Raw genomic sequence first — 20,434 nt, forward strand, 5'->3', positions numbered from 1 at the left:
ACATCATTGACGGTGAAATAAAATGAGAATAGTGAGACTGGTTGACTGTGGTTGCTGTGGCTGCCTGTGTGAGATGTGGCTGATAAAAGTCCATCCTAGGCTCATCGTGGATTGGGGTGTGGGTGGTGGGGGGGGCATTGTTGCGTTGTTATCGACCGTGCGAGATGATGTGTTGTCTAGTGTGAGCAGGTCTGGACAACGAGTTGCGATACAAACACAACTGGCCCAGTCCATGCCTTAAAGATGGAGCAAGAGCATCCAGTGCCTTTGAAGGGCAACATTTATGCAGGGTTTTAAAACCCGCTGATTTATGAAACTTGCCAAAAACCTTTCGTTTCCCACACACACGATTAGCATTTGCAGTAATGTACTCAATTAACTCTGTCCATCGGAATTCATTGACGACTGCATGGAAGCCGAGCGGTAACGTACGTGGCTAAACTATCGCCTTTCGGATGTTACGCCAAAGTTATGTTTCGCCAAAATATAAGATTTCCTAAATTTATTATACGTGCATGGGACCTTTTTTTCAGTGTCAAAAATTATTAAAAATAGGAATAGCTTTATTGTTTTTGTTTGCATGTTTTACCACAAGTATGTGTGGTTAATGCAGACTTTGGCACCTTGAAAAAGGTATCTGTTTGGTGTTTGAACATCTGAACGCCTGTTTTATTCCCAGAAAGGGTAAAACCTTTTATATTTTTTTATAATTTATTATACGTGTTTTGCCTCGTTAACTGAAAGATAAAATAAAAAGCAGACATCCGAGTGGCGTTTTGACATTATGCAAAACACATCAAAAATACATTTTAAGATCACGTGTAAAGTAACGAAAAAAACGCTGCACTGCCAACGAACAAATCGCCGACGGCATCTTTCATCCGCATAAAAAAAAACGAGTGCGCAAGACATTAAAGCGGCCGACGTTCCGTTTTAGCGGCCAGCACTATTTGTGTTTTTTAGACACGGTATTCTCCGGATCCCACCGGCCCTTTCAAAGTGTGTCTTGCGTTCAACCCCTTTGCGTTAGAATTGGCGCCCCTAGCCCAGCCCTTAACCTTCTGTTTACCCAGTACAGTTTGGCCTGTAAGTTCTGTTACCAATTATAAAAGCACTGGAGCGCAGGTCTCGTTTACCACAGGCTGCCAAATTGCTGGGAATCCAGTGATGCCTTGGCTTTCCTTATAAGGTCACGTGGAGGACAGGCCCACGCGAGGACAGTGCGCCGGAGCTGGGAGGAGGAGGGTGTGTGGGCTGTGCCGGGTGCTGCTTATGGCGACGAAAGTGCATTTGTTGGTCTTATCGGTGACCAGTGCAAACACAGTGCAACGCAGTTCAGAGACGGGGTCGCATCAATTTATTTGATGTACAAATGTAAAAAAAATGGCACTGTGGGTTTCTTTATCTTGGATTGGTAATGCCGTGGTTTGAGCCACATATTCCCGTTTGAAAGCTTGCGAGTTGTTTGTTTGGCGATTTGAATGCAACTGTGTCGCAAGGGAAAAATCGCGTGTTGTAACGATAGCGCCAGGAAATTGGTGGAGGAAAAGATAGGCACAGCAATTTAAGGTAGCAACGGAGGTGGGGGGAAGAATGTGGGGAAAGGGACGCAAGGGACACAAGGCAGCCCATAGGGGCACCCAAGCTACCGAGGTCGAATACTCTGAACGAGTTCACAGGGAAAAGTTCCCTCGACCAAGGGAGACGGGTCGGTTCCTTTACACCATTCATCCCACTCTAAAACCCGCAAAGGAATCAACTGGGATTATATATTGCAATTATTGAACCCCCTTAACTGCGAAAACTTAACAGGACACTCCTGAAAAAGTTATCGGGCTAAGTGAGGCTTTCGTGCGTTAAGATTAGAAGGAATAATATAAAATAAAACAACCCCTACATTAATTGTTCTGTTGGCATGAGTTCAAATGCTGGTCATAGTCGACATCGCTTTCGGGTCGATAAAACCATATCGTTTTGTCGAACTTTGTAGGAAAATTGTACTCGTCCTTCCAAAGTTTGATGGTGATGCTGGTTACTGAGACTACGTTGGTCAATATTAACCCTGTGGTATGGGGTCAGGAGCTTGCACGCACACGTTGTACACACTCTAAAGGTTTAACAGCACGACATGTTTCAAATTAGGTGTAAAATTAAACAGTGGTGGTTCGAGGGAGATTCTGGCACCTGGCATGGGAATGTGGAATTTTCACCGCTGTCTAGGGACCCATCCAAAGGAGATGAGCACCATTCCATTGCTCATTTGAGCATGGGATTTTGACTTGGCTGCTTTTTTAAAATAGAACATGGTGCTGGGAACAGGAGAAATTGGAACATAAACAAATGCTAATGACACGCACACGTCATTCTCAGCGCTTAGCTTGTATAAATGTACCATTCCACTTCTTATCATTGTAATCTATTTCAATGGCCCTATTTAATAAATGCAGCTTTCAGTTTGGCAGTTGTTATCCTATTTCCTCTTTTACTTTGAACAGACTGGGCCAATCGTTTTAATACGTACGATTGGTTAGCAAGTATATTTTGTCATCCCTTTGAGAAATAAAAAAATAAATATCTACTCCAGTTGAGAACCATTAGTGGGTTGGAAGAAGACGGGAATACTCCTTGATTTCCATGCTTTTGTACATAATGCTCCTCTTTACGTTGTGCGTTAGTCCTCGACTACGCTAATGAACGTGCGCGACCCATTTGTCAGTCTGCGTCTGAATGAGGCCCTCTCCATGCCATGTGGGTCATCGGGGTAATTATTTGGCCAAACTTGACCACGTTTTCCTTGGTTATTTACCGGTAAGGCTTCGGCAAAGTTGGGTAGCGTGTTAGAACGTGTTGGATTTGTTCATATGCCGGATGTGTTTTGTGCACACTTGGAATTGAGCGCTTAGGAAGGTGGATTATGCAGATTTGTGAAACTCTCAAACGTGTTGGGTTTTGACCTGATCTGGAAATGGCAGTACTGAAATGTAATTGTTGAATCCATTTGTACTGACTGTTGATATCCCCCCCATCGTACGTTTAAGTTTCCTCCAGGCATTCTGGCTTGCTCCCACGTGGATTTGGAATAACATCCCAAGGCAGGACCCTCGTGTAGAAGTTTTGAGCCATTAAGGCTTTCTTGGAGAGATGCTGAGCATATGTCAAAAAATAATGGACAAAAGTATTTGGTTTAAGTGACTCATAAATGAACTGTTTCATTAACTCGACTAAGATCCCTTGAATATTTATATGCTTGTAAATTACAATTATTATATCTTATTGGGCCGGTAAAGCTGTGACTACGGTGCGTGACTCACAATTGGAAGGTCTCAAGTTCAAATCCAGGAGTGGAGTTAATTTGTGAGCACTACTATGTGGGAAATCAATAGTTGGCATCCATTGTATAATTTCCATCACTGGCTCGAAGCTATTAGCGCAGTGGGGGACCACTCTCCGTTGGTTTGAGCAGCAGGATGCTTTGAGATTTGATCGTATTTTTGTTAGCGATGTAATGATTATCTATATTAAACAACCCTGCGTTCGAACTCAGCTTTGCAAGCTCAGCACTCTGACCTCTGAGCCAGTCGAGGCAGGGTGTGCCCTCCACACTGTTTGGTTGACTCAGTGACGTTGATCCCGTCACTAGCACCGTATGGTGTCAAGAAGTTATCGGAGCAGTGGCAACTGAATTTCTTGTATTTTTTCCAACACTTGTTTGTCTTTTCATTACATCTTTCGCAGCGATGCGTCACAAGTTATTTGTTACTGTAATCGGATTACAAAAGCCAGGCACGGATGATCTCGTACTGCTCTGTTTTCAGTTTGTAAAGGTTTTTACCCTCATTTATCACATACCAGTTAATGCGTGTTGATGATCAATTTTGTTTTTAAAATGACCAAGATTTTAGTAATTAATTTAAATGTGGGGAATGATGATGTCAGCAAGCTTGGATTCAAGCCATGGAAATAACAGGCAGTGCATTTAGATTGTTAGAAAGGTTAAATTAATGGTAATGTTTGATACTTAAACCAATAAATTATTAGTAAAGCAATCATATTGTTACTTTTAAGTACGAAATGTGCGGTTACTTCGAAAACGTTGAATAATTGCGAATGATAGACAGATTACTGGTCATCAGAGGGGGACCCTCCCAACAATGACAGTTGGCAAACCAGCTCTGATGGCCAACAGTCTTGATTGGTTCTTAGGCTCCGGGCTTCTACCTTTCCACGAGTTGGGAATGAGAAGTGAGTGGCATGCCAAGCGTCTGTGTCTGTTCGCCATTGGCATTGTGTTTCGATTGGCGACATTGACGCCATCTTCTTGACTGGCAGGCAGTGTCCCCTCCCTCCCTGCAGGAGAAAGCACCGACACCGTTGAATAGGGCCGCCACCGCCAAGCCTACTCTCAATTAACTTTGCCGCACGCACACACGCATGGGATGGGTGGCAGCTACTGTATGTGGACAGTGCGTATGTCCATAGGCTAGACGTTCAACATTACTTGCACACTAAACTTGTGTTATAAAACAAATCTCACTTATTACTACTTTACACGTGGAACCTGTGTGTTTAGAGCATTCTCGTTTTGTCAGAGCGTCCACTCGATTGGCTTCCTAAAGTAAGTACAGTCATACCTCGGTATACGACCGCTTTGGAATATGTCATTTTCGGTACAAGTCCTACCTTCTGGAACGAATTAACGACGCATACCGAGGTACCACTGTAGTACCACTTTACGGCAAAGTCGGCAGCAGTGGTTGTTGGCCCCCTTTGGAGAAACCGATCGTCACCTTGGGATGTAGAATTTCTACCGATGGGTCGGAGAGCACCTTTGGTTGAGATGAGCACTGCCACCCAATTGCTTTTGTTTGAGCAGGGAGGCTCTGGAAATGTTATTGGCAATAACTGTTATTTCCAAACGTGTTGTTGTTGGAGTCCCCGTCACGTCGTTCCCAATCTCCTACGGGCAGATCCTCATCGGATCGGATGCAGTCCCCAGGAAAAAATAACGCCGCCTAATTATATAGGAACTACTTCAGAACTCAATTCAATAGGCCTTCTCAACAGATGCTGATCAGAATTCCTAATTTTTGATTTAAAGCTTTCGTGACTGCAGGGATTCATATTCTTGGTTCTTTCGGTAAAGTCGCGTAGAAAGAACCAAGAATATAAGTCCTTAATCCTCATAAATATTTGTGCTGGTAAATGACGTGATATATTTACAGGTTGGCCTAACAACTGGCCTACCCTGGATTATCTAAAAAAAAAACATTTTCTTTGGTTGTTTTCACTTCACTACAACTGAGAGAATTTGATGAGACCATCACCACACTACACTCGATAAAAAAACCAGCCTGGATTCGATCCCAGGGAAGTCGTCCGGTAATGGCAAGGCGCACTGACGTGACCATTTCTGACTGCCCGAGCCGGCCAGCCCACCCAACAAAGTAGTTGAGACAATTGTGTTTGTTTACTATCTGTTTGTGTTACATGATTGCTCCGTTTATGGTGTTTAACAACAGTTCTTTTCTGAACACCCAGTAAATGGAACGGCTGAAGACCCCCCCCCTCTCTCAGAAATGACATTCTTATGATGCATACAAAATTTGTGCCTATCCTTTTTTTCCATGTTTTGCACTCACGGAGTTCATCTGGGACCAGCACAACAAATGTTCATCATCTTTCCATCTATGTAGATTTTTTTTTTACGAAGTGTTATCCCGTCACACATGTGCGTCTTTTATTTCACCTGGATGACTATACTTACCTCCTTCCAAAAGTTCAGACTTAAGTAAATGGCCAAACATCTCACTGCAGGCTCCTCCAGAAATGTATTGAGACTGTAGCAAGGCTTTGCAGGATAAGTTAAAGGATTGAAGTTGTTATCGATGGCATCTTGTAAATTGTGTAACTTCCATAGGATAGTGTAAGATTACAACACATTAATTATTCAAATACAATTAGCTTCCTTACTTTGCAAAGGCGTGTGTGATGAACGGAGGTTGTTTTAAACAACTTTAAAAGGGCACATGCGTTTCATCAGTCAGACGGCTTGCAGGACAAAATAGGAAGCTTTTGGTACCGCAGGTTGTGTGCAATTTTTAAACCACTCCACGCAACCAACTGCACCTATTGTCATGCAGATAGTACTGTTATTGATTTGAGATTAACTCTTGGTGTTTTTGTTTGTTATTCTAAATCGCCATCCGTTAAAATTAAATGACACGGGCACTTGGAATAAATGTTGGGGGTAAAGAAACAACTCGAGTTTACTGAAAGTTTCCTTTACAAAGTCAAGTCCCAAGTTTCTCCCTGCTCAAATGAGCCACATTCTCTTGACGGGCACCTCTATTGGATGACCACTGTTGGCTTTCCACAATTTGCTGCAAATTTGTATTAACCCTGACAGAAGGATTGTGTGCTGAGAAACCCCCAACTAACGATTTTAGCTCCCATTTTTTTTACATAAATGAAGCTAAATCACCATGTCACCCAGATAGTTATTTTCCTATGTACAATAATTAACTTTTATTTTAATTTACGGAAATCTCAATGGACTGTACAGTATTGTATATAGCAATGCAATAATTGGAGACAATTATTATTTCAACATGTTTACATTTCTAGCAGACTTTATCTAAATTTAAGTGTCGTTATTTTCTTAGCGGATAGTCAAGTTCAGTGCAGTGTAGACTTCAAGCCGTATGCCAATCAGCTGCTGGATTACCAGATAAGTTCAGTACAGTGTAGACTGTGTAAACCGTATGCTGTGCACGAAGCTGCTAAATGATTGTGGTTTTGGGTGTTTGACATCCGGCAGCGCTCGGCAAAGGTCACTGAATGCCTTTGCACTGTATTCTCGTGTCTGCTTATTATTGCACTGCACAATGGGAAACCACATTCATAGTATGCGCTGCAATTGGCACTGCAATATTCCGGTCGATAAATATTGTTTCCCCTTAAAAAATGAACAGACTGTATCGTATGTGTTTTGGAAATTCAAATGCTAAGTAGAATCCGTCATTAAAAAGTGGCTTACTGTCTGCAAGCCAGGTTATTTTGGCTGCTATGATGACTCACGATCAAACGTGTTGCTATTTATAATGTTTCTATCGGCCACGTGTGCGCTGGACAACACACCCCTAAATTTATATCGCATCTAACACCTTGTATGTGGCGTGAAAATCACATCATGCCTTATACACACAATGTTATTAATCATCTAGATGGGGCATTCTAAGTTTTTTTAATGCTGCAAAAAGTAGCACAAAACTAAGTTTAAATGTTTTCTTGATGGATACCCATAGTACATCTGGTAGGGTGGTGCTCTAGATTGAAGGTTTGGCTTGCTATTAAAATCCACGTGTTCAGATTCCCGACTTAACCCATCACTCCCCTTCGACCGCTGATAAAGTGACTGCCAAGTTGTGGGAAGTCCAAAGAGGGTTGGAGAATAGGTCCACTACAAGACTTTAGGAGATATATGTACAATGTTACTTTTTTTGAGTTGACAGCAACCCTTTGTTTAGCGAGCCTGACAATGCTGACGAGACCCAGAAGGTCGAAACCAGTCCAGAGTTTGCTCAAACAAATGTTGCCAGTTAATGGAAGTCTCGACGGCCAATGGGCCTAGATATATTTGTATGTGTAGGCACGCAATGGAAGTTTTAGTTGTTTATTTCATTGCGTTATAGAGAGTCTGGCCACGGGAAGATGAAATGTACACTGCTGGCTGAGGGATAACAACGTAGAGGAGCACACACCGCTGCATTGTGTAGACGGGAAACACTTTGGCTCACTTTATTCCCAACCTCCTGTCTCTTTGGACTGTGTTCTTCTTGTATGCCTCTTTATAATGTATAGTATTAATTATTCAGACCCTCACATTATGATATTGACAACATGAACAAATAATATATTATGAATGTTGCCGAAACCTTGTGTTCACGAGAGCAACGCTGAATTACTAACTTTTTCAGGTTGGTCCCGCTTGGAATGTTGATGAAAAAAACCGTCGCGAGTATTTCAGTGAGAATAGCATAAACGTGCTTAATGAGTGCATATTTTTCATCTCGGCTGAGCAGGGCATTATTAATGTGACATTTGTTTAAAAAAAAGTGCGTTTATCTGCGTTGCACATTGCGGCGAGGCTACGTCATCTGGAGACACTGGCCCCCGTCATGTGACTTGAGTTTCCACCACTTGCTTATGGGGCCTTCAGCGGAGATGAAAACCACCCAGTGTTGCTCACCTCTTGATTAGCACGCTTGTCTCTTCTGCATACATTCATTGTTTTAGGGAGGCACTTATACTGTGAGTGAAAGGTTAGATGCACTGTCTGTCAGTTGTGCTTCTGGAATTTTTAGAACGTTGGGGGAGCGTGTCGTCTACAAACAGGCAGGTTGTGCGTCCTGTAAGCATAAGTACTACATTCTTTAAAGTGCAAGTTCTGTATCCTTTCAGAAAAATGGTCCTGAAAAATCTATTTTTATCTGACTTGACAAAGAAATGTAACGTGAGTTTGCATAGGGAATCGTAACAATATCTTTTGATTTAAAGCTTTCGTGACTGCAGGGATTCATATTTTTGGTTTTTTCGGTAAAGTCACGTAGAAGGGAAACAATAAAATAATAAAAATATAAAACAATAAAATTATCACGACGTTTCGACTGCAACACAAGCAGGGATTCGTATTCTTGGTTATTTCGGTAAAGTCACGTAGAAGGGACATAGTAAAATAATAAAAATATAAAACAATAAAATTCTCACGACGTTTCGACTGCAACACAAGCAGTCCGAAACGTCGTGAGAATTTTATTGTTTTAGATTTTTATTCTTTTATTGTTTCCTTTCTACGTGACCTTACCGAAAGAACCAAGAATAGTAACAATATCGTTATTGTTTGCTTATCATTTTTCTCGTGTATATGTAGTATCACCCCCCACTTACATATGGATTGGTGTGAAAACAGTCCATCGCTCATTGACCTTCATGAAAGGCTGGCTTTTGTGTGCGTATTTTTACACGTGTTAATTTTGTAAATGTTATCTCATTAACACGAAATAAAATAACCGATTATGCCCCATTCGCATCATTTCATAATTAAGACCTACCGCAAGTGGGCTCGATCAGATTTTTTTCACTGTGTCTTTTTCCCCTTTTTGTCTTCTATATCGATGAAATCGGTGCTAATACTACAGCCTGTGCCCTGTAGATCTCGCAGTATTCTGTCACTTGCCTCACAGCAAGGGGGAAGCGTGTTGTTGGGCACCCGTGTGTTGCCCAGTGTTCCAATTCCTTTTACGGAGCAGAGCTGAGTTGACGTGTTGCCGCTTGACCTAACTTCCGGGTCTTTCTGCTTGTAGGCTGCAAAGCTGCTTAGCTCTTAGAGCAAACAATGACGTCGTCCCTCCGCTGTCATGTTTAGGAGACGACAGTTTGAAAAAAAAATGTGATGGCTAAATAAAACACTTTTAATGTATTTTTCCCCAGCCTTAAGAAGAACCTTCCCATGTAAAAAAAAAAAAAACCTTCTCTTTCCTGTCATTTTTCCTCCCTACTCATGTGGGGGTTAGACGACTTGGTTGTCTTTCTCTATAATTTCTCCCATCTCAATTGAATTGCAGTGCGTACAATGTGAACGGTGATTACCGGTGTTACGATTCACTCCTTTAGTTGCATAAGTGCCGTCGATTCAAATAAAAGTTGAGTGAAAATCTTTAGGATATTCGAGATCGGATACATTGTTTGCCCCAACAAAAAGTATCGTACGTATTTTCTAACATCATAAACACACGTAAGTCCTTTATCTTTTTTTTAAATAAATGCATTTAGGACACAGTGCACAGGGTTCAAGTTTGAAATAAGCTACACGTGATTTATCCCAACCATTTACATGCAGTTATAATCAGGATGTCCCTGTAAAAACAACACATAAATCACAGCACATGGCGCCAGTAGTGACCATTAAAGAGAAACAAATGTGTATTGGAAAGCAGCACACAGAAGTGGTCAAGTTATTCAACTTACACAAGTCGAGTATATTCAAATAAGCTGAGATGCCGGTACTTTTTACGTTGTGTTTGTCTTTACCCCACAAAATTATTGAATTGTGCCTTTGGCCTCGTGCAATTAGATACATTTGGAAATCTCGGAGCTGTGATCGCTCTGCTTGAGTGACCTGTGGGAAGAGATCTTTCACAAGACTCTGAAAAATCCCTCAACACACGGTCGTGGTCATACTTTCCCATACACTCTGCCAAGAGGATGGTTGCACGACAACCAAACCGATATTTTTAATTCTCAGAGCTGGAATTGAGCCAAATCAAGTTTATAATCTAATTTAATTCAACGTGTTTTTTTTTACGTGGATGGTTGCAACCGGGCAAGAACCATCGAGTCACGATCCCGGATAACCTGGTTTGATCGCAGGCTGGGACCCAGATTTGAACCTAGGATTTCAGCGGTGCCACTGCTCAGCACTCTGACCTCTGAGCCACCCGGGCACCGCTTTTTTTTCATACTTCCTTGTGAAGACCGTCTTCTGCGTGAATCTTTTTGCTCTCTTCAAACCAAAATGAATAAGGGTGGATGTGTTTTTTTGGGTGTTGATATTTGGCGTAATCATAAAGAATGGTTCCACCGTATTGTGTGATGACAGAACAATTCCGTAATTGAAATTTGTCAGCACGGAAGTGTTTATTTTCCCATCTATTAAATGATATATCCAATAACATGACTATCAGGAAACCTGTGTCCTCTGCTCAAACAAGCAATTGGGGGTGGTGCAGATCAATGATACCTGATGAGTGGTGGTTGGTTGTGATGGCGCTCGGCAAATTGACTGAACTTTCAAATCAAGTAAAGGACGAAAATGGTGGACAAAGTGGTTGGACTTGCAAACAGTGCCAGCGGGGAAGAAGAAAGGCGTTTGGTTGCTTATGGGGTGCATCGGTGTGGAGGCCTCGGACGTGTAGTCGGGTGGTAGGAAGGTGACGACCCCATCAGAAGCCGACGTGAGTTCTGTGTGTGTGCGCGGGGAAGAGAGTGACGTATGGCCTGTGCCGTCAAGACTCGGCAAGGAATTGTCGGACAAGTGCTCCAAATATGGTGAGGAATTTGTGCACGTGAGCCCCCCCCCCCCCCCATAGACTCGTGTCCGATATTTACGCTTAGCGAGTGGGCGGGCGAGGAGGGCAGCCGGCAAAGAGGGGAGCCTTCCCAACTACGGGCAAAGAAACCGGGGAGTGCCGACGTCACGGCGGGTCTCTTGCCGACGGTGGCGCTTGGTTGGGGCCCCCGCTGCCGGCCCCGTCACGAGTTCCAAGAGAGTCCGCCGGGTGCGATCGCACGGTCGCGTGCTAGCGCATGCAAAAACCGCAATCCAGTATGTTGCCCGTGCGGCATAAAGATGTTCGTTGGGCATACAATTATTACCCCCCCCCGTGAATTGTCACGGTTCGAGAGGATAAAAATTTGATAAACAGATCGGTTGTTTTGGAATCTGCTCATGAGTGGGTGCTGTGATGGATTTGGTGCATTATGGAATCGCGATGGGTGGTCACGAAGGAGGCCTTCACCCTGCAGAAGGCATTTGGATGCTTGTGGGGTGCGTCGGTGTGGAGGCCTCGGACGTGTAGCCGTGCATGTTGATATGGTGTACGTGGAATCTCCAGTGGTTATAGATAGAGACATGAATCACAAGCGATCGATTTCTACATGCACAATTTGAACATGTTGTGAGCAATATTTATGAGAAGCTAAAGTTGTTTTGGCAACCGAGCATGAAAGCGTACATCTCCCAAGGAGAGGATCTTAACCCGAGTACAGTTTTGGGAAGAAGGGCAGATGTGAATTGCTCGTGGAACCATTGCAAATGATGAAAAAGATGTCCGTTCATGGTGCTATCTCATAACACCCCTTTTAAAGCGTTGTAAGTCATCATGCTTTCCTTTAACCAGGTGACAGCTGTTGGTGAGTTATGACATCTTTTCAGGTATATTTGGGTGGCTGTCGGTACTTGCGTCAATCGGTCAGTCAACCTTATGGGTAGTCCTCTTTCCCTATTGGTGGCTGTCAGCCAATGGCAGAAAACCGGCATTCCCATAACCTGGACAAGTCTTTCCAGGTAGCTTCCTACAGAGTGACAATCATGATATCCACCCCTGAGGAATTATTCGAGTCAACCTCCGACAAAGATTTGAACACACACAACCTTCCAAATGTGAGCTTGAGTGACCTGCCGCAGCACCACCACCATCATATAAAAGGTAATATTATTTTACAATTTAGTTATGGGTGGTGTTCATGTATGGCGTTTTGGTTATAATAGAGACACGCAAGGGCATACTTTTGTAAGTTACACCATGGTGCCTTTGACTTCCACTTCTCAGCAGGCAGTGTGATTTGGCAATCCCCCACAAGCCGTTATTTTGTGGCCTTAGTGGGAATTGGGCTGTCTGCTCCGTGCAAACCCGCTCCATTGGTGATCGGCGCGATCATCATCGCTATAGTCGTCCGGCCAGCTCAGGGGAGTTGCGCCTTTTGGCCCGAGCATGACGGCATCCTCGCCCACCATTCCAATGGAAATTCTTGGCTGCTTAGCACGCGCGCGTGCGCGGACAATGATCAAACAACCGAGCGTCTATTTGCAGCATTGGGGCTAGCCGAGCAAAGATACTCCTGCGGCATCTGGCCGAAAGGAAGGTGCCACTTGCGCGGCAGGCAAGCGCAAGTTGTGTAATGCGCGGGGACACCTTTTATGCTGGGTGCTTTTCGCCGTTTTGACACGGACATACGTATTTATTTTTGTTGAACACCGTGCTAATCTGAGGTGGGGGGACGAGAAACCAAACGCAAAAAGCAGTTGTGAAGAAATTAATTTTCAATCTAGATTTACAAAAACACAAGTTGGAAGTGTGGTTGCTGTGGAGAGTGCACATTGTTGAGGTAATTGCGAGGCTGAATTGTGCTGCCCTTTCGACTTTTGTGACGTCACTGGGGTGTGACCGCTTCACAACTTTGCAGGGCGGCGTGTCCGAGTGAGAATCGGGGGAAGCGGTACTTACCCCAACAAACTTGAGCTGTCTGCCATTGCTGTGCAGTCTTCGGTTTCACAGTAAGGCGTCCAAAAATAAAAAATAAAGTTTCCCCCCCCCCTGCTCAAATGAGCATGTTTCAGTCATCCCCATCCGCAGAGTCAGTGGTGGCTTCTTTCACTGTATAGGACAACCACTGTTGATGACCCTCTTCATAATAAGTGCTTGCTTTGTAGACCCTGGGTGAGGCGATATGCTTGGTAAACCCCTTGACCTGGGTTGAAACGAATACCATTTCTGATTGTGTGAAACATTTGAACCACGGCACACCACACCTGCTCAATATAAAACGAAACTATGCAACCTCAAAATGCGTTCATGCCCACAGTGAATATTATGAACTACTGTGGACCTTCATGCAAACAATTGCATCTGTGCCATGTCATATGCACAATGCAATATAGGATAGTTTATTGTTAAATCTACTCCTTAGAGCCATTATAGCACCTTGCTCTCAAGCTAGTGGTTCAGTTTTGAGAGCTAAAACTATTTTTTTGTCGGAGGCATTAACGTCATTGGCAGCGTTCACGTGAATGGACATTGACTAAAGTCTTGGTGTCTTCATATTCAACTATATACAGTATTGTGAGCAGTATTCAAATCAAGTGGCGGCCTTGGGCTTGTGGTGGAAAAGTCCAGCTTTTTACAACGGTGATTTTTCCCATTAACAGCTATCGTTGATTGAACAAGAAGTGATTGTCATGTTATCATCCTCGAGAGGTGAAGGACCGAGTTGACCCCAGGCTGTGATTTGAACCCGCAGCCTTTCCGATTGTGAATTGAGCGCCGTTATCCCGCAGTGCCACTCAGCCGGTATTGTTACGATAATATTCGAGCCAAATGACGGCCGCATTTTGTCCGGGTAAGTCGATGCCTCCAGCAGCTGAATCTGTGAAGCCGGTGACATTCATGGCACCGTCTCTGGGCTTGTAGCCCTCGCGCACTCCTCCTACTCAAGGGGGTCCTTCGAGGCTTTGGTCTCCTCCGGGAGACGGCTGTGCAAGCGTGTGGCAACTTGCCCGGGGGGGGGGGGGGGGGGGATGGCGCTCGACCTACGGTTTTACCCCCGCTGACCGGGCGCCGTCCTGAGCCCAATCTCCTTTCATTTTTATTGTTGGGCACCAGACCAGTGGGGAGAGGTTTTCCTCGCACCACTGTGTAAACTTTGCGCGAGTGAAATGCGTGGAATGCAAAGGCTGCGTGGAACTGTCTCAACGTGGTGTGCACGCGCCTGTGTGAAGTTCCTGCTTTGTGAAATGCACTGCATTTTTTTGTTGACACGTGGACCCTGGGCACGCACGATAAACCTGGCAGCCAGGGCTCCAGATGCAGGGTGTCGTAACACCGTTCCATGACCCCCTCACCAAGATTATGGTAATCCACACCCAGGATCTGCTGCCTGAAACCAGCAACAATGCAACACACCTGGTTCACTTGATAATAGTAATAATTAACAAGAAAAACTATCTATTCTATTGGTAATATTCTTGCAGCTATTCATTTCCCGTGGAGTGAATGATCACATTTGAGTTTGATTCAAGAATCTCTTTTTTGACACCGTGGTGAATATGGCAGTTTCTAGTGACAGCAGTGGTCACGTGAAGAACATCCTGTGTGTGTGTGCTGTGTGTAACAACCCTTTGTCAATCCACTGCTGGATGAAGTTCTCCTCACTTAGTGTTGGTCAAGAGCAGCTGCTAGCCAGCCTTTGAATACAGCTTGAATATAAGTGGGGCATGCTCGGAATTTCATGGGAGGATTGGGTAAGCATCTTGGCAGTTTAAAACAGAACCGTGGTGGTAAAAAAAAACACTTTATAGACGTAGTTAGAAGGACGAGGTTGTGATTGGCGGGGCACGTTTTCCGTCTGGAGGAGAAGGGCCTGTTACTGAGAGGAGCAAATGGCTTGGCATCCAATGGTTGGCAACCGAAGCCGAATACCTCGAGCCAGATGCTGCCGTTCTTTAACGACAGCCTTGCGGAGGACAGGTGCCGACCGCAGCTTTTCCGGGGGCCTGGCAAAAGAGAGAACGGTGATCGTGGAGGTGGGCGGTTGATAACCTCTGGACCTTGATCTCGAATGAAGTAATGTTTCCGTTCCTAGGTGTAGTGGATTGTGGTGGACGTGTTGTCGCTGATGACTGTCACATCTGGCCCCTAGCCCCCCCCCCTTGTGGTTAAGAGCAGTTTAAAATAAAACATTTTTACTATAAATATTTTAATAAAATTTTTACGATGACTATCACCATTAAATGTTTGTATTAGTGTCTTATTGTTTTAATGTTATTGTACAGTGTAAAATAAACGAATTAATATTTAATCCCAGATCTCCCGTTCCAAAGAAATCTGTTATTATGCGCAAGTAATAATCAATAATTTAGTATTTGTTTTATATGGAGGTGGAATTTGTGGTACAGTGGTTCGTACATTATGCTATAAACCTCCTGATATGAATTGCATTCTTGGCCATGGCTAACATCAGTGGTACGTGGTATCTCAACCATTTTGTTCCCCGCTGCCACCACCAACCCGCCAGTAGTCAGGGTGGTGAAGAAGGTCAAACAAATCCCTGCGACCCTGAAGGTTTAGGAAGGTGCCTTCATCCCAGCAGTGCTTTGACAAAGGGCTTTACACACTCACACAGCTTATGTGATGCACTGAAGAAGGGACATTGCCCAAAACGTCACTTCTTATATACATAGATTTCTTTTCCTTTTTAAGGTTGCATTTCGGACGAGGGTGAGTTTAAAACGTAAATGGATGAAAGGGGTCCACGTGACCCTTGCTTCCACTAGACACCTCTGCATTCGCCGCTGTCTTAAAAAAAAGGTTTTTGAATTAAATCACAACCCCAAATTGGGATTGTGATTCATATCACGAGGAGGGAGTGAATCGTCCACAGGCCTTATTATCAACCGAAATGGATCCTGTTTTGTGTTCGCATTCACAAAGAGCACTTTGATTGACGCTGACAAACTCTCATCCAAGTGATGGTCCTGCTTCAGATGTCTCATAAGGTTATCATTCATCATCATTTTGATCCCCACCTTTGCTGTGTCAGGCCACTTCCCCTTTCTGTGTTTGTGAAAAGGCGTGTTGTGTTGCATCTTGTGGTTGCGTTGCGGTGTGGTGTTTTATGCAAGCCTGATCCTGGATAAAAAAGAAAAGAGATTCTCTTTCCCCTCTTGCCAACGCCCTTTTGCCAACCTGACAGGGAGGGGGGGGGGGGTCTGCCTTTGATCAATAATTGCTGCTTAGTGCCGCTGCGTGTTTAGAACATTATGTCCGCTGCCCTTGTGTGCTGATGCACCAGTGGCCTTGTGAGCGAGAGGCTGCATCAATAACAAAGCAACCAGAAAATCAGCTTCTGTCCTGAGAGTATTGGTGCTTTGGGGGAGGATTTTGGTAACGTCGTGACCGTATCGGAAAAGTGACTAGCTAGTTGGAAATAAAGTGTTGCAAGAAAGCTTTTTGCATATAAAATCTGGAAAATGAGATTCCGATGCAGACAGACCAACATGCACAGGATGGAGAAGAGGTGGTTACTGAGAACGTCATTAGAGTGTAGCACCCAGGGGAAGACCACAATCCAGACAATGGGATGATGTAAGGGCAGCCCCTTGGTGGTCTGGTATTGACCGTGAAACAGCTGAGGGGTTTGGCAGAAGGAAGGGTAAGTCATCACGTCAATTGGCATCGATGGCATTGGCCGTGATGACATTTTGACCTTGTTTAAACATCTCTCGTTATGCCATACCTGTCAGAAGACGAAGAGATGCATTTGGTAGTTTTTTGTTCTCTGACATGGTAGAGGATTTGCAGCCTGGGGTCTGAACGTTTAATCAAACAATAGTCGGGTCAAAGTAGCGCTCCTCTGACGATCATGTTCATGTGCTCATCTCTATTGCTTGACCTCATGTAGTGGTGGGTTCTACATTTCCCTAAATTAGTCAAGTTGCTTTGTAGATGTTCATTGTTGACCTATTCATCTGTTGTTGACTGAGGAATGGTGCAATAAGATTGGCAATAATACATTAATTTTGCAATGTTAAAATAACATTATTCTAAGAGATAATGATGCTTGGAAAAAAAACATTCCGGGCGAGTGAATGTTAGCTGCAATGGATTCCAGGAAAACATTTTGTAGTCAATCGAAAGTAATATATTCAAATGGGTGGTGCTTTTGGGCCGGATAGATGAGGTCAATTTACTGACACAGGCATTTAAGTGGTACTTGGAGGTTGGGGAATTGCAGAAAAAAACAAAATCCCCGAGGTGGGAAACTATAGAAGGCAGATATTGAAAGTTGGATCTTTTAAATGCCTAAAGAAGTGATTGAGCTATGTGTTGGAATTGTATGCATTCGTTGGGATGACCTCTTGATGTTTAAAGGGCGTTTTAGTGATCCCCGTGGTCATTGTTGTTGTTTAATTACTTGCCCTTAGGCCTGCATTGATGAAAACTTCGACATGGTCAAATTTCTGGTGGAACGCGACGCCAACATCAATCAGGCGGACAACGAGGGCTGGACTCCTCTGCACGCTGCTGCCTCCTGCGGCTACATCGACATTGCCAAGTGAGTAGTGCCACGGTCACCTCCCGTTTATAAATACATCGCATCGGAGTAGCCGATCTGTAAGACGGACTCTCCGTTTCATCTTTGAAAAGTAAATTAACTTTTAAATCCCACCAGTCTGTGATTTTTCTGGACCACTATTTTGTTTCAACAGAATTAGTTTCAGCAGACAAACCACCGTTGGCTTCCCATAAAGCGATAGTAATCCCATTGACCTCAGGGCGGATAACAGTTTCGAGTCAACCCCTAAAATTCAACAGTTTTCGTTCTATGGGAAGGCCGCGGTCCACCATGTTTCATCACGGCTCTCGGGGCCAGCAACACACAACCACCACCACCACCCCCTTGCTAATTCGAGGACAGATACACTGTGACTTTTTTTACTTGTTTTGCCCCACTGTTGCCATGACTGAAATGTCATTCTAAGATGACGGTGGCTTTTGTCAAGTGAGAGGGTGGCACTTTGTCAACCTACACCCCTAACTCCCACGCCTTCCTCTCCACTAACGCTCCCGACCACTCTGGGCTTAGCGTGGACCCCCCCCCCCCCCTGCTTAATCGGGGTTCAAAGCTGGAGGGCCGCGTGGGTGCTTTATTCTTGGATTGGCGTCTTGCCACTTTCCGGATGATCTAAATAAGGAGCGGTGTGCATGTGTGTGATTGAATTGGCTCCTCGCCCCTCGCCCCTCTCCCAGGTGCAGTTTGGCACTCTTTAAACACTAACTCCCTGCTCTGATGGACGTCGCTAATGAGGTTACGGTTGGTTAATCCGGCAGTTTTGCACTATGCCGGATTCAAACAGCTGGGTTGATTTCAAACCCGCGACAAAGTATTTGTTCCCCGACTTCTCTTTGCCACTGCCTTGGGGCGCACACTCCTAATAGTGTACGGAAATAATCGTGTCTGCTTTCATAGGTGCAGAGTTTCCCCTGTTAAGTGGGGGGGGGGGGGGGGGGGGCTATGCAGATAGGTGAATCTGTCTATAACCCTAATCCTGGATGTTTAACTCCGGACATGTGTACAATGCTTTGGGGGCTCCTAAAAGCATTTTGCATGTTCTTGCTCGTGTTGCACATGCAGTGCGATCGGATGGTTTAAATGGTTGCACGCGTTGCAAGGAAGCTTTGCAGTAGCTCATGGGATTTGAGTGATTTCAAACGTTCTAAAGCTTAACATAACAACCCACCGCCATAGGGAAATGAGTAATAGGAATTTCAATTGATGAGGGATAGTTTAAGGACTTTTTGATTTTGGTGTAACTGCCCACTGAACGTTCTTGGTATTATTAATAATATCAATATTTCTCTCGGGGCCCAGTAGGTTACTCTTGGGGCCTAGTAGGATGCAGACAGGGTTTTTTCGGGGCTGCGTGTCGTGCCCCGCTACTTACGTTTCCCGTTACCCATCATGCCTCACTCCTTCTCTGCACCTCAACAGGGAGCTATAGCCATGGCGTAACATATAAGTGGAAGAAAAGAAGTTCCAGTTGAATGGGAATATTGCTGTTATTAATAATACCAAGAACGTCCAGTGGGTGGCAACACCGATAATTAAAATGCAGTTTTTATCATGCACAAAGCCTAATTTTATTCAAAATCCAATAGGTTATGAATGTTTTATCATTACAAAATGAATTCAACTTTTATTCTTCGGGTCTTTCGGTAAAGTCACGTAGATAGGTAAAAAAAAATATAGCAAAAAAAATATATAACAAAAACACTGGGACGTTTCGATCGCAACACAAGCGGTTGTCATCTCTCCTGATGACGGCCGCTCTCCTGATGGTGACCGCTTGTGTTGCGATCGAAACGTTGTAGTTTTTTGTTATATTTTTTTGAACCTATCTACGTGACTTTACCGAAAAACCCAAAGAATATGAATTCCTGCAGTCACGAAAGCTTTAAGTAAAGATTTGAATACAACTTTGTTGGAAATTATCAGCCGCCTGTATGAATGTATATATTTTGAACGTCTTTAGCACCGTTCGTAGCCAACCATGCTAATCAGGGGTGCGGGGAAGGACAACAAATCTAAACACAAAAAAAATGGATCGACTGACTCCATTATGGAAACATGGAATTTCCATTGCTGGGCCTCAGGCCTGCCAACGGAGATGATTCTCGCCAGAGAATCCTGCGTGTCTCAAAAAGAGCCTTTTTTTTACACGTTTTTATTTCACGAGCCGGTTATTTGCAAGAAACGTTCCCTGGCACTTACGAATATATCTCTATGGTTACACGACAATGTTGTCAGCTTTGCTTTGTAAGAGCTTTATCGGGCCTGGACTGCATGCATGCACAGTTCACGATTGTGCTTGTATGGTAGCAGCCTGTTCACAATACAAAAAGGGCCTTTGTATTTATAAACAATCCGTAGACTCTTTAGATTTCAGTTTTAACATCCCAAGCAAACTGAGATCCCATTTTACATAACATAATATCTTGAAGTCGATTTCAACTAATATTTATACGTATATCATTTTATTAAATGTTTTACTACATCTGTCTAGGAGATAGCAGTATAGAAAGTAGGTTGCACACCTATCTGTACATTTTAACTACTCTTTTCCATTAAATGTCTGAAGGGACACCTGCACGTTCCGACTATTTAATATGGAATGAGCCAAATAGTCCACTAAACCTGTACCAGAATACAACCTAAACACTGTACATGCATGTAGCCCTTTGTCAGTCCATTTCCGGATGAAGGCATTCCCCACGCTGTGCAGATTGTGAAGCTTATTTGACCATGAATTTGGTGCAGG

The 20,434-nt window shown here is 43.9% G+C and overlaps 1 protein-coding gene across 11 annotated transcripts in view; it reads left to right on the plus strand.

Annotated features, from left to right (window-relative positions):
- LOC133347509 (protein phosphatase 1 regulatory subunit 12A-like) overlaps window positions 1–20,434 on the plus strand; it is a 104,392-nt gene that overhangs the window by 14,043 nt on the left and 69,915 nt on the right. For all 11 annotated transcript variants that reach the window (XM_061559819.1, XM_061559824.1, XM_061559818.1 and 8 more), the window contains exon 2: window positions 17,540–17,670. In XM_061559819.1, coding sequence (XP_061415803.1) covers window positions 17,540–17,670 — 131 coding nt within the window. The remainder of the gene's footprint in view (window positions 1–17,539; window positions 17,671–20,434) is intronic.

Source organism: Lethenteron reissneri, chromosome 26, assembly GCF_015708825.2.
Source record: "Lethenteron reissneri isolate LAM-NWPU_2019-01 chromosome 26, ASM1570882v1, whole genome shotgun sequence".
Taxonomy (NCBI): Eukaryota; Metazoa; Chordata; class Hyperoartia; order Petromyzontiformes; family Petromyzontidae; genus Lethenteron; species Lethenteron reissneri.